The sequence below is a fragment of the Marmota flaviventris genome, chromosome 3 (assembly GCF_047511675.1).
Source record: "Marmota flaviventris isolate mMarFla1 chromosome 3, mMarFla1.hap1, whole genome shotgun sequence".
In the NCBI taxonomy this organism is placed as follows: domain Eukaryota; kingdom Metazoa; phylum Chordata; class Mammalia; order Rodentia; family Sciuridae; genus Marmota; species Marmota flaviventris.
In genome coordinates this window covers 58357829-58377882 of record NC_092500.1, presented here as the reverse complement: position 1 = coordinate 58377882, position 20054 = coordinate 58357829, and the positions used below count along the sequence as shown (strand labels likewise).

General features: G+C 53.6%; 1 protein-coding gene across 2 annotated transcripts; it reads right to left on the bottom strand.

Annotated features, from left to right (window-relative positions):
• Positions 1-2101: 2101 nt before the first annotated feature.
• On the bottom strand, positions 2102-18795 carry Agap2 (ArfGAP with GTPase domain, ankyrin repeat and PH domain 2). 2 transcript variants are annotated; one of them, XM_027925983.2, is made up of 18 exons: positions 18531-18795; positions 11358-11416; positions 10729-10816; positions 10459-10544; positions 10163-10310; positions 9009-9143; positions 8567-8676; positions 7998-8156; positions 7754-7840; positions 7568-7672; positions 7016-7178; positions 6713-6832; positions 5435-5563; positions 4116-4264; positions 3926-4016; positions 3587-3809; positions 3203-3458; positions 2102-3018 (listed from the first exon to the last, which is right to left on the bottom strand). In XM_027925983.2, exons 1-18 carry the CDS (start codon positions 18688-18690, stop codon positions 2776-2778), a joined length of 2511 nt encoding a protein of 836 aa, XP_027781784.1. In that variant the 5' UTR covers positions 18691-18795; the 3' UTR covers positions 2102-2775. The 2 variants fall into 2 exon arrangements, with proteins under 2 accessions (XP_027781784.1, XP_027781775.1); XM_027925974.2 differs by lacking the exon at positions 18531-18795 and adding an exon at positions 13130-14416.
• Positions 18796-20054: the final 1259 nt, after the last annotated feature.

The following is a 20054-nucleotide window of genomic DNA, read 5'->3' as shown; positions in this document are numbered from 1 at the left end:
TTGTCACCTCCATCTATCTCTCCTCAAGACCAAAAATACAGGACATTAAAAAAAAAAAAAAAAAGGGTCAGGTGGATTATTTGTTGGTGGGATCTGCTGTGCAGTTTGCCAACACCTCAACCATTTTTGCTGTCTAGAAATAAAAGGACCTTCCCTTTGGCCTGTGGTTCCCTTTGCAGGTAGCTTTATTCTCTTGGGGTTCTTGTTTCCTCCCTGTACTCACACTCAGAGTTTTTTAGGAAGTGAGTGAGCTTTAGCCATGATGAAGGAAGGTGAAGATGAAGTAAGGGAGTTCAGGTCTGAGCTAAGGGACAAATGACCAGGTCCTCTAGGAGGACCATCTTCCTCTCACTTCACCCAGACCACACACCTGTCCCTGTCCCTGCATCACTGCATCTACCTCTCTGTGGTCCTTGGTGATCATCCATGCTACACAGCAGAAGGCAGCATGTGAGTTGGACCTGGGCCTGGCACTGCAATTATACTTCATCAGCTTGCTGGAATATCTATAGCTGAGTGTCTGAGGGCTGAGAGGCACCATAAGTTGGAACTACCCTACCCAAAGATACTGGTGCCACCAACGTGTGATGGAATGCAACATGTGGCATCTGTGTCCAACCTGCACCAGTTAGTGGCCTACAGCACCACCCTGCCCAGCCTCTCCATCAGGGCAGATGCTTTCAGCTATATACAGGAAATGGTGGAACTGGCTACTGAGGCGGTACAGCAGCTCCAGCAACTGTGATAAGGGTGGCCCCACTGATGACACAGGTGGGCAAATGCATCAGCTAGTATGGAGTTTATGGACATCAGGGACCTACAACTGGCTGGGAAATCATTCCCAGATCTTTCAACCCTGCTCTCCCTAGCACCCCCTGACTGGGGCCAGGAACAGGATCCCTATTATTAGCTCTACTCTAGTACTTGGTACTCAAGGTGAGTAGGCTGGAGTAGGGCAGTCCTCCAGGGCTAGAGCACCTACCAGGTGTCTTCTGAACGGATTTCTCAGATCACAAATAAATAGATGCCTCCAAGGTCAACTGCCTCAGGTCCCCTAGTTAGGGAATGGAGGGTCAGGTTTCAAAATCAGATCTGTTCCTACTCTTAACCAGGGTGACCACGTCATTTCACCACACACCCACCACCTACCACAGCCTTATCTGTTCCTCCAAGCATCACATTCGAACTCTTCCAGAACTGGTATCATCTTCTAAATGTGACTTCTTTGCTTCCAAGTTCCCCACAGTTCTTTCCACTGCATGAACCCAGGACTGTTGTACAAGAGGGAACCACCTCCATGCCCATTGGTACTTCCCTGCTTCAGGTCAGTGGGAGGGACTTCTGCCTGGCCCTTTCCCACCTCCAGTTCTGGGCCTTCACCAAGGCCGTACCCTGACTTGTCTCTTCAAGAACAGACCAGCAGCTCACCCCCTAGACAAAATCACTTCCTCTTTAATTGCTGTTGAAGTTTCACACCACCTGCCTCAGAGGAGATGAGGGGGGCATCCCTTGCTCCCCCACCCCCGCTCCCTCCCCAATTACCTGGTCTTTTGCAAATTATTTTAGCCAGGAAAAAAAAAAAAAGACCGGAAACCACTGACACAGACAGCCCAAGGACTGGGTTGATTGAGGGAGGCAGGGCTCAGGTTAAGTTCACCCCACCACCCCCATTCTGGGGATGGGGCAGGGGGCCTGGAAATCCAACCACTGCACATCCTCTCAGCCCTGGCTGGGAGAGAGCACTGGGGTGAGGGACAGGTCTGGAGCTGCTCCAGTGGGAGGGAGGGGCTGGACAGAAAGAAATAATGGGGGAGGGGTCCCATTTCAGGGGTGCCCCCTACCCCAGATCACCACGGGCGCTGCACAGTCACAGGTACGCAGTCACAGGCACAGACACAACCCGAGAGCACCCCCACCCCACCCCACCCCCTGCCCACCCTTGGCTCCCCCTACCCCAGAACGCCCTCCCCACGCCCATGCCCACCCCACTCCCATGTTGGGGAACAAAGCAATAAATTACAAGGCCCCTCCCCAGCCCCCTTAGCCTGCTCCTGCTTCATCCTTTCTCCCTCCCAAGATATTAGGGGAAGGACCCAGGATCTTGGCTCCCCCTGGCCTTTTACTGTTACCCATGGGTAGGTGTAGGGGAACATCCTTATTTCCTCATGGTCCCTTTCACGGAAAGGGTTGGGGACCCCTCCACCTCCACAGGCAGCAGGGGTCCTGCCCCTCGCTGCCCTTCCCCCATTTACTGGGCAGTGAGATCAGCATTGAAGGGTCGGGGGCCCCGGTATCGGCCCCAAGTCCCAGGGCTAGCGCTCCACGTACTAACCCCTCCCTCTGGCGTGGCGTCGCCCCAGGAGCCAGCCTGGGTTTGGGCTCCTGCCGTGGATTGTTGAATGCAGGCAGGACTGGGTCTTTTTCCCGCCCCTAGAGGGCGCGGGCGGGCATGTCCAAGCGCCCTGGAACCGGTACCGCGGCAGGGACGTCCCTTTCTGCAAACACCGAGCGGGTAGACCCAGAGCAATCCGAGGGTGGAAACAGTGGAGAGGGAGCGTGTTGAGCTGGGGTGTCTCCATGCCTCATTGGGGAGAGGGAGGTGAGTTTGTGTCTTCTGGGAGGCGTGGGGGCTGTGCCCTCGTGAGGGTAGGAAGTGCTCCCGTGGGGCGGGGTGCGGATTGGAGAGGTGAGTGAGTGCATCTGTCCAGCTGTCCACCCGGTGTGTTCGTGCCCGGCCCGCATGGGGGTAGGGGTGTCTCTCCCGCTGTTGGGCAACTATACCAGCGCGAGCGGGGCGTCCGCACGGCCCACGCTGGCTGCGCTGCTCCGGCGGCGGGGGCTGGGCGTGGCAGTAATGCTGGGCGTGGTGGCCGCGCTGGGCGTGGTGGCTGTGCTGCCTCCCTCGCCTGGACACCCGTGCTGCAGAAGGATGTCGGCACACAGCTGGCTTCCAGCCTGACGGGCGTAGAACAGCGCCGTGCGGCCCTGCGCGTCGCGGGCCGCCACGTCCGCGCCATACTAGAGAGAGAAATCGCCGCGTGACCGCGCGTCCCCGAGGGGCCCACACCCACACACCGACACCCCAAGAGTTCCAAGCCCACCTCCAGGGTTTCTCTGGGAACATCGGACTCTACCGCGCTAGTCGTGTTCTGAGATGAAGTCCTCAAAGATTCCTTTACCTACTCGTCCCCCATTCACGTACCCACAGTAGCAGTTGCGTGATGACGACGTGGGCAAGCTCGGCCGCCAGGTGAAGTGGGGAACGGAGCTGTGGGTCCTCTACGCTGGTGTCGAGCGGCCCGTGTCGCGCATGGGCCAGAAGCAGCAGAACATTGGCCACGTCCTGGGCCTGCACAGCGGCCCACAGCTGGCGGCCCAGCGGCTCCTCGGTCGTGCCCAGCGGCGCCAAGAACAGCAGCTGCTCATATTTGGCGCGAATCCATGACTCACGCTCCTCCCTACAGAACCAGGGAGCAATGGAAAAGGTTCTAGAAACCTCTAACTAGGACCTCTGTCCTCTACTCAGGGGATCCTTTCGGGCCCCAGCAACTGCCCGTCCCCGACGCCTCTGTTCCTTCACACCTACCGCGAAGAGTCCCGTGTGGGTTTGGCGCGGCCCCTAGTGTCGCTTTCCCACACGCTGTTGGCCGTGTCGTTGCCAATAGCCGTCAGCACCAGGGTCAGCTCCCGCGGCCAGTCATCCAAGTCGAGCGAACGTACGCGAGACAGGTGTGTGCCCAGGTTCCGGTGGATACCAGAACACTCGATACAGATGAGTGCGCCCAGGTTCAAGCTGGCCCACGTGGGGTCTGGGGACGGAGTGCGGGGATCGGTTTCCGGTTTTACCGACTACACCTACAGCGAACCATACTCCCTAGCCAGAGACACCACCTCCAAGGACCCTCTGCTGCCCCTTTGCACTCACTGGGGGCCCCGCAGTCGACGCAGATAGAGTTTCCTTTGGCGTTCCGGATCGCCTGGATGGCCACGGCTTCACTTTGGCTGTCTGTGCGCAGCTGCAGAGAGGGCTAGGATTACTATTGACTCTTAAAGGAACTCCCCTCTCCTCCCTCTCTCTTCTCACCCCTCTCTCCTCTCATCCCCTCAACCATTACCTTGACCTTGCTGCTCTCACAGCACTGCAGACTGGCTAAAATCTGACTCTCGATGGCCTGGACCCAGGAGTCCCTCTCCTCAAAGCTGGCTGCCTCAAAGTGCCACGTCTGACCAGTGCTGGATACGATCAGGAACTCAAAGTTTTCCTCTGGGTGGGGGATGGGATGGTGGCATAAGGGACAGAGTTCAAGCAGGGGCTGCCTTCTCAGACCCTTCCTCCCTGATGTCCATCCCGAGCCCCTGGGAGTGGGGCAGTGGGGGAAGGGGAAGCAGAGGGTCAGGGAGAGCAGGAAGCCCGAGCACATGCAGGGAGAGGCAGGGGTACCCCCACCCCTCTGCACCCCAGCTGAGCGCCCCTCCAGGCTCCCGCTTGTTACCTGCTTTATAAATATTTCTTAAACTACCAAAGGATTTTAGTTTCCACATTTTGCGCTTGGCTGGTTTCCCGAAGCGAAGGAGATAGAGATAGAATGGAGAGCAGAACAGAGAGACCAAGAAAAGAGAGGCAGATATAGAGATGGAGAGAGTGACAGAGTGCCAGAGACAAAGCAGGACAGACAGATGGGGAGAGAAAGCAGAACTAAAGTCAGTGGCCCCAGAGCAGAGTGGAGCGGAAGCCAAGAGCCATGAGAGTAGGCAGATCTGGAACCCGGGTCTGAGCACCCGGCAGAAAGCAGGGGCAGTAGGGACAGTTATCATGATCAGAGAGGAGCCGGGGGTCTCTGCAGGAGGAGGGAGGGTCAGGATCTGAGTGAACATGGGGGAAGGGAACAGAAGCTGGGACACAGGCTGGAATGAGAGGTCCCTGGGACCTAGGAATCACTGATGCCTGGGGTGGGTTACTGGGGGTCAGGAATGGTATTGCTGTGGACAGGTTTGTTGAGGGAGCCTGGTGATCACTTAAAGTTATTGAAGCAGGGGTTGGGTGGCCAGAGTCCAGGAGTTGGGGAGTCAATGGGGACACTGAGATCAGGGGCTGAGTCATTAGGGTTGGGGGTACAGGGGATGGGGTCATAAGTAGAGATGAGGATAGGAACAGGCACTAGAGAGTCATTAGGAGGGGGAGCAGGAGCTTCAGACTTATAATGTCATTGAGAACAGGGGCTGGAGATTACTGGGGGAAAGGCACTGGCTGAGGAACAGGGGAAGGATGGGCTGAGAAAAGTCCATCCATTATTCCACTCATTTATGTGCAGTGGTAATGAGAGTCAAGCACTCAGCTCAGGCACTTTTCCTCCTGCTGCAGGAACTAGGCCAGGGATCTGCTGTTGGGGATGAGGGTCCAGCGTGGGAATGGAATGGCCAACCAGAGCCTCACCTTCAGCCTGCACAGCCGAGCCTTCGGTCTTGGATGGTGTTGTCAGTTTTTTTCTCCTCTGTTTCTTCACCATGGGAGAAGGAGGGGGTTCCCGACTCAGGGGGCTCAGGTCTCCAGATGGGGTACAGTCTTAGGGAGGGGGACACAGCTACCTCAGTTGCCCCTCCACAAATTTCCTGCTTTTGGGGGGGTTACTGGAGATTGAACTTAGGACCTTGAGGATGCTTAGGTAAACACTCTACCACTGAGCTCTAGCCCCTGCCCAGATTTCCTGATTTCTTTTCTTTTTTGGTACCAGGGATTGAACCCAGGGTCACTTAACCACTGAGCTACATCCCCAGACCTTTTTATTTTATTTTATTTTTTAAATTTTATGACAGGCTTTTGCTAGGTTGCTTACAGCCTTGCTAAGTTGCTGAGGTTGACTTAGAACCTACAATCCTCCTGCCTTAGCCTCCAGAGCTGCTGGGATTATAGGCATGTGCCACCACACCCTCTTCTTCCTCTTTTTAAATTTTATTTTTTATTTTTTTTGGTGGTACTGGGGATTGAACCCAGGACCTCCCACATAATAGGCAAGTTACTCTTCCATTGAGCTTATTCCCACCCCTGATTTCTTGATAGCCTGTCTTCTCCTCTGAACTAGCTTTGGCATTTTGGGGTGTCCTTCCTCAACTGTCCCTCTCCAGGAGAAGCCCCCTGGATCATTCCTGGGGAGATGGACATGTTTAGAGTCAGATATGAACTGAGATCCTCACTCTGCCACTTATTGGCCTTGAGACGTTGAGTAAGTTACTTAATCTTGTAAGTCTCAATTTCTTCATCACTAAAACATGGAGAGTAATCTTGACCTGATAAAGTTGTTTTGAGGATCATTTATTACAATGTTTTATACAGACGTATGTAGATATTATTTTTTATTTTCAGACATTCTAAATGTTGATGCTGGACAATGTTCTCAGTTTGTTTAAGTCTCAAGCCCATGAGGTAGAAACTATTATCTCCATTTTAACAATGAGGAAATTTAGACATGGAGAGTTTGAATAATTTGCCCATGTGATAAGTCAGGATATGGGTTCTGGCAGTTTGGCTCTAGAGCCCATGTGTCTTAACCATCATGATAGACACAGTGTGGCTGTTTGGTGCTGGGCACCCAGCAGACACTCCATGTGTCCACTTGTGCATTTATTCCAGATCCAGGCCTCTAACCCCACTGTACTTCCCATCTACATCCTATTTGGCTCTGAAAGATAGTGGATGAAGGGTGATCCCACTGACCAGTGCTGAGGGCTCGGGCCAAATTCCGATCTGGTTTCAGCAGGTGCCTGGTGCTCTGGTCTGGTGGTGGCTGCAGGGAACTGGGGCTGGGGCTGGGGCTGGGCATGGGAGTCGTGGCTTCTGTTGGAAGGAAAAGAGGATAAAATGTCAGTGAACTTCTGTGTTCCTGTACCCTTCCTTATTTGGTCCCTCCTGATCACCTACTTTCCCACTTATCCAGGGTCAGCCCCTATTCCCCTCTTATCCCTCTCTTTTATCCATCTCTGGATCCTCTCCTTCCCCCTTGTCATGAGCCCCACTCACCAGGGCCTTCACCCATCTGGACAGTGCTCATGTCTTTGACCAGCCCGTTGATGCTGGCTGAGGGACCAAAAGCAGATATGGCCCTTGGAGGCCGCTTTCCTGGGACTTTGACTGTTGTTCGCAGCAAGTCCATCTCCTTGCCATGGGTACTGTGGATATAATCCTGGAGGGGTACAGAAAGTTGAGAGTGTGGAGAAGGTTAGGATCCTTGGTGGTTCTAGGAAGCAGTCAATAGTATGGGATGGAAAGGGGGCCCCAGGCACTGACAGGACTGGAATGAACTTCTAAGAGAGGAGCCCATCAGACTTGTTCCAGAATTATTTCCTCCATAAAGCATTATCTGAGTGGCAGACCAGGAACAGGCCCTTCCTAAGTGTTCTCTCTCTAGACTGCCAGCATGGGCAGACAGCAGGTTCTTAACATGCTTCCTAAACTTAAAAGAATAGAACTAGATCTCCCCAGAGATTATGTTAGTGCTTATCAGAAACACAGACAGGTAGAGCTGGAAGGGTATTCCGAGGCTGGCCAGGATGCCCAGTCTCTGCTACTCACATTAATGCTGGGGTGGTAGAGTAGGAAGCCATTACTGGACAGAGTCACATATTTCTTCTTCCATTCTTTGTTCAAGGAATTGCCACTTCGCTTTAGTAGGAAGCTCTGGAGTACAGAAAAAGGGGTGTGAAAGAAAAGCCAGCTAACACCAACTCCCTGCCTTCCCCCAATCCCTAGACTACTCACTTGTTTGATAGGGATGGCTCGCCCACTTCCGGTTGTCTCTCCCCGACTGTCCAAGCTCCTCTTTTCAGAGTCACTACCCCGACGATTCTGGAATGATTATTGGAATCAGAGGATTGATAGAGAGATACACTGATGGAAGGACAGGGAAGACAAATAAAGAAGGGTCCAACAGAGGGGTCTAAGGATGAGGAAAGATGTGCAAGTAACAGAGGACAGGAGAATAAGGAGTCAGTATGCCCAATACCGCAAAAAGACTGGTCCTGCGCTTGGCTGCCCGGTGCAAGGACCCTGGAGTGCTCAATCCAGCCACTGCAGCTGCCTCAGCTCGAAGCTCCCGGTGACCAACATTGGGTGAGGATGGTAGAGAGGAAGAGTAGTCGCTAGTGTGGCCTCCATTACTAGCCTGAGGACATATGGAGGGGTCAGCAGAGCTGAGCTATTTCCTCCCCCAGACAAGCTACTCTTACATCTGATTCTGGGGAACTGGAGACATTACTTGATCTTCTCACTCTTCATTTACATTATAATTAATAGTAAAAATATATACTAGCATTGTTACTGTGCTTTAAGTTTTGCAAAGGTTGACTTCACAAGTATCATGCCATACAATTTTCTAGATAATCTTGGGAAGTGAGGCGACTTGCTCAAGGACAAATGGTGACTCAAACTTGGTTGATTTCCTCAAATGCACTTTCTACACTTAGTATCACCACCATTCCCTCTTTTTTCTCCTGCTCCCCAAACCTCTTTGGTATTCTGTGTCTATCTTCAGATCCCAGCCCATTTTCTGTTGTCCCTCAAACCCCAACTCACCTGCCCAGCTACAGGGGTGGAAGCAGCTGAGTGACTTGGGGAGCTGGGCAGGGACTTGCAGGCAGCCAGAAGCTGTTGCTGTTTGCGCAAGGTCACCACCTTCTGGGCCACTTGAAGGAACGAGTGAGGGAGAGGAATGAGCACAGCAGATACACAAGACCACCCTTCCATGTCCAGCTTTGAGAAATCCCCAGCAGATAACATAGGCTCCAACTTCCTTGTCACTGTGGCCTATGCCCCCTGTAGCCTTGCCAGTTCCTGAGCCCAGAAAGATCTTGTGCTATAAAGCAAAACTTCTCTGGTCTCCCTGGTCTCTCTCCCTTCCACAGAAGCTAATTTCCTTTGTCATTGGCTGACAAAGAGGCCTGGATTCCAGTCCTCTAGAATATCCCAGGCTCTCAGCTCCCTGCTTCCTGCATACACTGGGGATAGCCACACTCACCCTCCTGGAAGACCCGATCCACATTCAGCCCATAGGTTGCACAAGTCTCATAGTAGCTGCAGCGTTTCATTTCTGCACACAGAGCCCTGGCACGAGCATCACCAACCACCCGAGGAGAGGAAGCACTGATCCTGTCTGAGGGAATAGGAAAGGGGCAGGATACGATGAGGGGCCCCTTCCCCCCACTATTCATGATTCTCTTTATCTATGCTCCAGGCTTATGCTGAACCCACTGAAGGCAGAGTATCAACGAGCATCTGTCCTTGCTCAAATAGAATGGCAGTATGTAAGTTCTGAGTGTAGGGCCCAGGTCATATGCGCAGCTGCAAGTAAGAAGGCAAGGCATAAGCAGTTCAAAAAATACTCCAGAGGAGAGTGGAGCTATCCTGACAGGGTAGCTTCCTGACCCCATCTGAAGTGGCTGAAACTCGTGAGTGATAATTACCCTGCCCTGGAAATCTATGGAACCATGATCCGAGAGATCACATGGCAGTGCAGATGAGGAAAAGGTTGTATGCCCATCAGTAACAGGTGCACTGCTCATTCTATAGTGAGAAACCAAGAGGAAAGCAACAGGTGGAGGCTGGCACCTGCAGCACAGGCATCCAGACAGAGAGCCTGCCAGGTAGATACAGGTGGGTACTGGCAAAGCTTTTCCTGTCCCAGTGAAGTTTGAGAGCCTGAATCACTACTTTGAGAACTAAAAGGGGTTTTCTGCCCTTCTGTTTTCTCCAGGTGCTTTCTCTTTGTTTTCAGATAAGTTCCTTCAAAAGGTGCCAGCCTGACCCATCTGTAGCAAGGCGGAAATGGAAAAGGCTTTGTATCTATCCTACTTGGGATTCTCTATGTGCTTTGGTGGTGGCATTGGGAAATGGCAGTGTGAGAACACAAGGTAGGTGACATCTCAGGAAAGGAACAGAGATGGCCATTATGGCTGCCTTTTCCACCCTGGCAGTCCCCTTTTCTCTGCTCAGATGTTGGAAAGTTTGTGATGCTTTCATGACTTCCTTATTGAAAGATCAGGCTCCCTCCAGAGGTTTACTGAAATTCAAGTAGCCATTTCTACACCTTACTGAACTCAACTGCACTGGGCAATATCCTAGGGGCATCCCAAGACCTCCCCTGAAAGCACTATCTCTTCAACCCCTCCTTACCTTGTGTCCCCACCAGTGCCAGGGCCAGGCCTCCTCGTCCCTCCCCCCGAAGGGAGCTCAGCTGCCCGTGAAGACGGCTCACAGCTTGGAAACTGTTCTCATCCTCCAGGCTGAAGACGAAGATCACGGCGTCTGCCCAGCCTGAGAACTTGTGGGGGTGAAGTGGCAAATGGAGGGTCATACAGGTCCACTACCTCTCTGGACTACCCAGAGGGAGAACTAGGAAACCAGAGTCCTCTCCCGTATTCAGTGCTGTCCTCAATCAATCTACCCTCCCCACTGCTTCTGCCCCTCACCTTGGCATCAGGTGCCCCAGCTTCCTCTCGTATCAGCACCAGATGAGTCTGTCCATCCACCAACATCTCTTTCTTGTACTGCTCACCTGTCCAGAAGAGTTGAAAGGATTAATAGGTCAGAGGTAGCCAGGTCATCAAACCTTTCCAGTTCCTTGTACTTTAGCTACTATGGCTTCACCATTCCCATGGTCTTCATAACTACCCAGACATTGATTTTACTCCTGAAACCCCACGCCAATCCTTAGCTTACTCTTGCTCCTGAGAACTCACTCTCAGTCTTCTCCAGCACCTGGTAAGAACCAGTCAGGAATCGGTGGATGAGCGATGACTTTCCACTCCTGGCATCACCCAGTACACCCTGAAAGCAAGGTTGTGAGGCAGAGACAATGGGAATTATGAGGGGGGAAATGCTTGGGTCTACACACGCCAGAGACTTCCAAGGGGCTGGCAGTGTTAAATCACCCAAGTAGGTCCTAGAGGTCCTGCACAACTGTCAGTTAAGAGAGAGCAGTTGTGATAAGTATGGCTTAAGTAGGGTAAGAAATAAACTCAAGCTTGAAGTGCATCACTGAAAAACATAAGCAGCACAGTGCCAGTTCTTTTGTGTTGTTTAGGAAACATTAGACCTGTGTGTGCATGGCATGTCACAGGCCTAGACACTAGTTGGAAAGTAGTACCCAATTCTAGGCAATGGTACATGAATGGTACAAAGGGCAGATGTCAGAAATGAGAAGCCTGGAAGAGGGCCCTGGACAAACAGGGAAACAAGAGCATAAAAAATGAAGAAAAAGTTGTGAGGGTGTATCAAGCCCCACAATAGTGCAATGAAGGTAGACTCCCAGGAGAGTTGGAAAACCATTCCAGGTCCTATGAGGCGGCCAAGGGCCTGGGTTACCTACCAGGCGCAGTTCGGGAATGGAGCGGCTCAAAGTCCATTCCTGGCTATTGACCACAGCCTCTGTAAGGAAAGAGGGGCAGTAAGAGGGGAGGCTGCTGCCCAGGAGGACTCCCAACCCTCATCAACCCCTCCTCTCTTTGAGTGTCCCTTAATACCCAGGACCCTGCCTGCCTGCTCTGGAGAGGTTTGTGCAACAGATAGGTCTGAGAGTGGTCCCCAGTCCTCCCATCCTAACCGCTCTCCCCACAGCTGTTGCCACCGCTCAGTGGTTGCTTAGCAACAGAGCTAGCAAGACAAAAATACTTCAGTTGGCATCTCCCTTAAAGCACATCCCTAAACGGTGGGTCCCTGCCCCAGACCGGGAGACAAGGCTCTCACGGTGGCAACTTCTTCCCTCTGGAAGAAAGAGGAGGGGCTCCTCCCTGACGGAAAGATTCCCAGGACCGATCCTGGGAGGAGGTTCTGGCACTTAGAAGGGAGTGAGTCTTCCTCAATCTCTATTTCACATAGAGAAACTGAGGTGAGGGCTTTCCCTCCCCCTTTTCAAGGTCAACCGCACAGTGGCTCTGACCACCCCCCCACACACACACACACTCCAAGGGATAGGGCTTGGATTTTCCTATACCTCCCTCTCCCACGGCTTCCCTCGAAACACCCTCTAAAAGAACTATGGGGAAAGGATCCATCCCCTGCCCTAGAGAAACCACAGACCTAGGGTGGGGTGGGGGGAAGGATGCTCCTTCCGCCCCGCCAGGTCCAGCCCCCGCGCCTGACACTGGCCGGACGTTCCCGGGGCGCCACAGCTGCCGCGGGAACTCTGGGATCCGGAGCCATCTGCTCCCACCCGCTCCGGAGCCAAACCCCAGGGGCCGCCCCCGCTTCCAGACCCGCCTCCCCTCAGGGGAGTGTGAGCTTGTGAGCCGAACTCAGTCCCCTGCCTGTTTACCTCAGTTAAAAATAATAATAATAAAGACACCCCTGGGTGGCACTACCTTCCCCTGTACGGCCTCCCAATTCTCCTGGTGTAAGAATTGCCTTTGCAACAGTTCCGCCCCCCACCCCACTCACTCCGGGGTCAGCCCCAGGCGGGTTTCGACGCTGCTGTGGAGCGGGGGTGGGCAGTGGGGGAAGTGAGGCTTCCTATCCGCGTTCTCTCACTTCACGTTTGAATATTCAAGCACGTTCCAGCCCCCGCGCACTTGCGGACCGCCCAGTCCGCCTTTCCTGCACGGAAAACACCACTAGCCTGCTCTCAACCTAGAAGACCTGTTCCTGGCGAGGAGCTGTCTGCAAGGTCACTATCATGCCACCTGCCCTAAGTGCTCAGGGAAAACTGAGGTTTTCTCATCCCCTTCACCTTCAGTGCCCCTCTAGACAAGGCAAAGCACGTTTCTGCGCTCCCAGAATCCAGCGGAGGATGAAAGTGGGATCTGGGACTTCTCTGGTAGCAATTTCCTACAGTCACTCTGACCAAGGGCATTCACCCCCACACCACCACCACCACCACCAAAAAAAAAAAAAAAAAAAAAAAAAAAAAAAAAAAGCTCTGAGGCTCTCTGAATCCCTCCAAAATCAAGTCATCACTCACGGTGCACAGTGTAACTGCTCCTCCCGCGTCAGGGACCTCTTATTTGCCTCAGTCCTTAGCAGAGGAGTGAGCCTGGTTCCCCGTCCACCCAAGGGAAAAGCTTTCCTAGTTTTCTGCTCCTCCACCCCCAATTGAGCATTCCAGGTGCCCTCCCCTCCTTGTTCTCAGGCCCTGATCCTACTCACTAGGGGAGGCGCGGAGATCAGCACCCAGCAGCTCCCTGGACCCGCTGCCAGAAGACAGGCCCACGGGACCTGGAAGGGGCCCTGAGCCAGGAGGCCCCCCTGTACTCTTGGTGAAGATACCGCTGATAAACTTGAGCATCTTGCGGTCGCGAGTGGATGCTCGGCCCCCCTCCCTGCCCCGTTTCAGCCCCGGAGCTGGAGGCTCCAGAGTGATTGGAGGTGCTGGCCCGGGGGGCTGCGCGGAGGTGGCGGTAACTGCAGCGCCAGAAGCCGGGATTGCTGGGATGGTTAGAGGAGGAGGAGAGCCGGCAGGCGGTCCTGGGTGCAAGTCACTGTTGTCCAAGGTCTTACTCTTGCCTTTTCGAGGGGACAGCTTCCCTCGGACTCCAGCCCCAACCACGACCCCACCAGAGGTCGCGGCTGCAGCGCCCCCTCCCCCGCCGGTGGCAGCAGCGGCCGCGGCTGAAGCTCCAGTCCCGGCGCTGCTCTTTGGCCCCTTGACCCTGGGCTTGCCTTCGCTTTCGGGCCATGACAGGCGGCTACCGGCGCCCTTGCCCCCGCCGGCTTTGGCTCCACTCGTGGTCACGGTCTTGCAAGGCTTGGGAGCCGGCGGAGGAGGCGCCACCTTGAGCCTCCGGCTGCCTGTGCCAGGATGAGGGGAGGACGAACCGGGGACGCCGCCGACTGGCCGACCTTCGGGTTCCGGGCCCCCCCAGCTCGGGCTGCTGAGTAGAGGGCGTCGGGAGGAGGTGGGGGCGCCCCCGGGTTTGGGGTCGGGGCTCAGTCCCCCGGAGAGCTGGGGTCCCGGAGGGGCCGCCCAGAGGGAGAGTCGGCGGCCCGGAGCGGGGGAGACCGGGCGAGCCGGACTGGCCGGAGCCGGGGACAGGGCTGGGGGCTCCGCACCCCCCGCTCCCGCGCTGCTAGTACTGATCCACAGCGCATCCTGTCGGTGGAAAAGACGCTCGTGCCGCTTCTTGCCCGACTCCTCCGCGCCTCGGGGGCTGCCAGGATCCCCGGTTTCGGAGCCTCTGGCCCCAGGGGCGCCGGCCGCGATAGCAGACGGAGAAGGCGGCGGCGGAGGAACCGACTCGAGCTTGACCAGGGTCAGCGAGATGAGGTAGGTCGTTGTCCGGCGCTGAAGCGCGCCCGCGCCCCGGCTCATGGGGCCCGGAGACCCCCGAGCTGGGGAGGGGAGGGGACTCCCCCGGACTGCCTCAGGGGGGCCCGGCCATGGGGCCGCCCTGCTCGCTGCCCCCAGCCCCCGGACCCCGCTGAGCCCACAGTCCGGCTCCGCTGTCGCCGCCGCCTCCGCCGCCTCCGCTTGCGCCCCCCTCCCATCACATGGGGCTCCCCCTCCCCATGCTCCCCACCCTGCGCCCCCACCCCCGTAGAGCCCCGGGACCTTGGTGATGCTCCGGGGAGGCGCGCCGGACCGTGCACCCCGGCCTGGGTGGGGGCGCTGAGATGGGCGGAGGAGGGCGGGGAGGACAGTAGTGGGGGCAAATGAGAGAGAGGGAGGAAAAGGGGGCAGAAAAGGGGACCGAAGGCTAGGAGAGAAGAACCAATGCGGGGGAGGCAAGGGAATGGAATGGGGACTGAAGGGCCAGGGGCCAGGGATGCGGTGTGAGAGGGGGTCTTGAGGAGGGTGGAAAGCTAGTGGGGCTTGCGGTGCTGGGGATTCGCAGGGGCGCGGGGAGGATGCTGGGGATGGAGATGTAGGAGGCGGCGGGGGTGGAAGGAGGGGACAGGAGGGGGTGGGAACCAACGGATCTGGGGTCTGGGAGGGAAGGGGCGTGAGATCCCGGTGAAGAGTCCGGGGGCCTTGCCCGGGCTCGGCTGGGTCCGGATGCGCGCTGTGTCCGGGCGCTCCCCTCACATTGAGGAGGAGGCGGCCCCCGGCCCCCCCTACCCCTTCCCCCCCACCACCTCTCTAGCAGCACCGCTGTCTGCGAGGGCGGTGCAAAATCCAGGACTGGATTTCCCTCCCAAATCCTGGGCTGGATTTCCTGGGACTTGGACTCATATCCAACAACCTAGCCCCCTCCTCTTGAACACCGAGGCTGGTGAGCAACACTGTGGGGTGTGGCACTTAGGGACAGGGGTAAATATAGACTTATTGAATGGGCAGATGCCAGGAACATAGCAAACTTGGGGTCGCTGAAAATTCTGGGGAAGCTGAAGTGGGAAAGTGGGGAACCCTGAAATCCCTTTCCCGAGACCCTCCCAGGGGACCAGATGCTGTTCCTTTCTCATTCACCCAGCTCCCTCTCCACCTATACCCCTACATTTAATTCTTTGACGGGTTCCAACTTGATTTGATGGCCCCAAAGTGAACTTGGAAAGTGTTCCCTAGGGATGGGGACAAACATGGGACTTAGCAGGATAAGAAAAGGGGTGTGTGTGTGTGTGTGTGTGTGTGTGAGAGAGAGAGAGAGAGAGAGAGAGTAGTGGAGAGATCTGAGGGCTCAGGAGCCTAAGCTGCCCAGTGAGTCAAAGGCCCCAGCTCAAGGTGAAACAAGAAGAAATACATGTAGAACTGACAGCCCCCCCTAATACCAAAATGCATCCAGTCTCCATAGCAACCGCAGCTCCAAGAGTGCCTCAGAAACGTGGGGATGAGAGGGAGAGGAGGGATCAGTGTGTAGAGTAGGTGGGGGACCTGACAGGGGATGCTGGGTTAGTGAAGGTACTACCCTCACCCCTGGTTACCCACCTGTGGGGGATTTTGCTCCTAGAATATAAAGACCCCTTAGTTGAAGCAGCAAGAGCCAGCCTCTTCTGGGTTTCCATTCAGTCTCCTGAGGTTTATGGGGCAGGGCTCTTTCAGAAGGTTAAAGAGGAAGTAGGCAGAGCAAACTGGACATCATTTACTGTGTCCCCCACCCTTCTAGAAGCCTTGGAGTTCAAAGCTTTCTGTCCTCTAGCCCCAGAGAAAAAGAAGCATGAGCAATTAGGCCTATGAGGAAGATAGGCTGAGACCCCAGGAGTGGCAGGAGTGGGCTGGGAAGGAGGAGGTCTCCCTGCAGCCTTTTGGAGACCCCCTCCTAAGGATTTGGAGAGTCTAAGCGGTCCCTTAATTTGGCATCCCACCCTCCTGACGCAGAGACTATATTAAGTGCTGCCGTGGGCGGCTCTTGGAGGCAGGAGCCCAAGGCACACTCGGTCTGGGGGGGCTGAACCAGGATGCCAGGAGCCCTTTGCTCTTCAAGAGGCCTGTATCCAGTCCCTCCCAGGTCCTGTCCTGGAGGTCAACAGCTTCTTCCCCACACCCTGTAGAACCATGACACCACCATCCCCATTTCAGGAGACCCTTCACTGGTCTTTTTTGAAGGAGAAGGTGAAGAACAATTATTGGCTCTGCCTTTATCTTCCTTCTTTTGATGGCCTCAGTTTTCCTTGAGGATTCAATAGTAACAGATTTCTGACTCGGGGAAGGAGTAGAACAAATCACTTATATAGAATACAGCCTTGAGCTAGGGGTCTCAGTGGTAGAGCAGTTGCCTGCTTGAGGCCCTTGGTTCTATCACCAGTAAAAACACACACACACACACACACACACACACACACACGGAGTCTCATCAGCCTCTACCTTCCTTTCTCTCTCCTTTTCCAGAGCTAAAGGGAGCTTCTTTACCTGGCCTACACCTCTCTCCTCCTTTGTTTTTTTTTTTTAAAGGATATTTTCATTGTATGCTTTCCACGGACACTCCCCACCCCAAGTGCTGGGGATCAAACCCAAAGCCTTGTGTATGCAAGGCAAGCATTTGACCACTGAACTATAACATCAGAGCCCCCCTTTTAAAGTCAGGGGACCTTAAGAGTTCTTTCCTAGGAGGCCCCATGTGCCACTCCCCTGAGGTCTGCCTTTCCAAATGCAAAGGCTATCAGGGGAAAAGTCAGGTGTAGTTACTATCAAAGGGTGGGGACAGAAGCTGAGAGGAGCACTAGCCTCAGAAGGACAATGGAAAGAGGGAGACATGGGAAGGGAATCATACTGTCCTACTAGGAACCCAAACCAACCATTTCTTCCCCCATGCTCTGGTGGCCCATCAGAGAGATGTGGCAGAAGCTATCCATGGTGGAAAGAATGTTCTCTTGAGTCCCTAAGTAGCATCTAGGAATGGAGAGGACTAGCTAGGTGTGGTGGTGCAAGCCTGCAACCACAGGGACTCAGGAGACTGAGGCAGGAGGATCAAAAGTTAAAGGGCAAGCCTGAGCAAGTTAAGGAGGCTCTAAGCAAATTAGCCAAACCATGTGTCAAAATGAAAAAGGACTGGGGATGTAGTTCAGTGGTAGAATGTTTGCCTAACATGTGAGAGACCCTGGGTTCAATCTCCCCATTACTGGGGGTGGGGGTGGGAAAAGGAGGAGGAGGAGAAGAAGAGGAAGGAAAAAAAAGAATGGAGGGCTGGGAATATAGCTCAGTTGGCAGAGTGCTTGCCTTGCATGCACAAGGGCCTGGGATCAGCACAAAAAAAAAAAAAAAATGGAGAAAGACTGAAGTGACTGGAAAAGATCAGGATATGATGGAGGATGTGCTTCTACCAGACACCCTTCATGAACTAGGGAGCTTCCCTTTGTGAGTTCTTTGCTACATCAGAGGTGAATGAGATGAGAACAAGCTGAAAGTGACATCCAGTTCCACCAGTTCCTTAGTGGTGAGGCCTTATGGATGGAGAGATTCTGTTCCTGCCAGGGCCCCACCACAGGATTGAAGGCTGGGGTGGGCAGGAGGATGTGGCGGATGGTGTTGCCATGGCAGCACTTCCTCCCTGTGTTGTCATCACTTGCTCTAATGGCACTAAGGAGGTAGAGCGGAAGGTATGTGGGGGGAAGACAGGAACAGGAACATGAGGAGGAGAGGGGACCAAGGAGAGTCATAGGGACCCTCTCTTCACTTTAGCTGTGCTGAGCATGGTCTTTAAATGTGCCTGGAAGCCAGAGTGTGTGTATGTGTGTCTGTCTGTGTGTCTACAACTGGAAAACAAGAGGTCATTTATCCTTAGTGGGTCCTGGGAATGAACACAATATCCAGTCCCAGAACCTCTTGCCCCGACTGCTTCCTGTTCTATACTCCCTAAGCAGGGAATACATCTACCATGGGTCTGTCACAGCCCGTCTTCCCCATGCTTCCCCATGCTTCTCCACTGCCAAGAAGGTCAGGTCAACAGTGACCTGTATTTTGTTCTCTTGGGAGAAGGATTAGAGTTGTGGAAAAGGAAGGATGATAACCTCCCGTGTCTTTTTCAATCCTCCCCAAATGTATTCTTCCCTAGAGTCCTAGCTCTGTCCTGGGGACTAGGAAGTAGCTGATTGAGAAACGATACATGATACTGCTAGCTCTTCTATGCCCTTGCTGGTTCCCGATACATACAAGTTGGGGGACTGATACTTCTCTTACCTTGTATGTTGTTCAGCGAGGCCTGGATGCTGTCCCGAAGATCAGGGTCACCCACTCTTTCTGCCAGCTTCCTGAGGTGGCTTAGAGCCTGCTTGGCCACCTCATGTCGTCTGACTTCTGCTCTCACTGTGGCTATAGCCAACTGCCTCTGGGCATGCATGTTGCCCAGACCTGTCTTGCCAGACTAACAGCAACCTCCTGCCCTGAAGCCCATGATTCTGTAGCCCCCAAACCTTAGAAGGCCCCTTTTGCTGTGCCCCAGAACTCCCCGCCCCTGCCTGCCCTTCCGTCTGTCGGCCTCACTTCCTGACTGGTGAGTTTCAAACCCACAGCCTGGGACAGCACTACCTCCTGCACCTCCCACTCCCTCTAGCGTTGGCTCATTAGCCCTGCCAGCCAGCCCCTGGTATGATTTCCCAGTCAGGTAGAGGGAGAACCTTAGCAAGTGTCCCAGAGCCTCCTGTGGGAGGTGGCTAATTAAGATGGGTGTCAGTTGTGGGAAAATGTGGCCAGCCAGTCTCGGGTACAAATCCAAAGTTGGGGATCTGCAAACTTGTGTTGTCTCAAACTCACACAGAAATACATACACAAGTAGTCTATTACTCATAGCCCTGAATTCTAGTGTACAGTTATACTTACCACTCTCCACACCCTTTAATGAGCCCTGAAGACTAATATCTTGTAATGTAACCCTTTAGTTATGGGGAGAATGAGTTATAAAGAATGAAAGTAACCAATAAACAGATAAAACTATCATGATGTGTGTTCAATTATTTTCATAATAATTAACGTGTATAATGTATAATAGTTAATACTTTCATATATATTGTCTTCATAACAGGCCCAAAGGGAAGGATTATTTATCTTTATTATATAGAAAAGGAAATTAAGGCTCAGAGAGGCCAGAAACAGGTGAGCTTTTCAACAAAGATATGGTCTTCTGATTACAATTTTAATGACCTTTTCATCACACACACACACAACACCAAGATGCCTGCCAGACAGTTTCCCTTCTCCCTAATATAGTCAGACCTTTAATTAGAACCTGTAAGAGAAGAGGGTGCATAAGGAATTGAAGGAGAAATGGAAGTGGAGGGTAGGATTAGGGGTAAAAGTTGGTAGGTAGTGTGACTTAGTTACTTTGTTTCAAGACTTAAACCTGCCGGCCTGCCAATTTCTTGTGTGTGTGTGCGTGTGTGTGTGTGTGTGTGTGTGTGTAGAATGAGTTATAAAGAAGGAAAGTAACCTATAACCAGATAAAACTATTGTGTTGTGTGTTCAATTAGTTTCATAATTAACGTGTATAATGTATAATAGTTTACAATACATACATAAAATAAATATATAAATATATATATATACACACACACACACACACATAAAGTGTGTGGGGGGGTAACCAGGTAATCCTCACAACAATCCAGAACTGTTAGAGGTGTGTTATTAAAGTAAGTGTATTGTTATGCTTTACAGATGAGGAAATGGGAACAGAGTTTAAATACCTAGCCAAAGGTTAGGAACTGG

Coding starts and splice junctions, on each gene's coding strand:
- Agap2 (XM_027925974.2), bottom strand. CDS start 14,291: ATGAGCCGGGGCGCGGGCGCGCTTCAGCGCCGGACAACGACCTACCTC. Junction 9,144..10,162: donor GGCACTGGTGGGGACACAAG/GTAAGGAGGGGT, acceptor CTATTCCCTCAG/ACAGGATCAGTGCTTCCTCT. Junction 6,833..7,015: donor CCAGATGGGTGAAGGCCCTG/GTGAGTGGGGCT, acceptor TCCTTCCAACAG/AAGCCACGACTCCCATGCCC.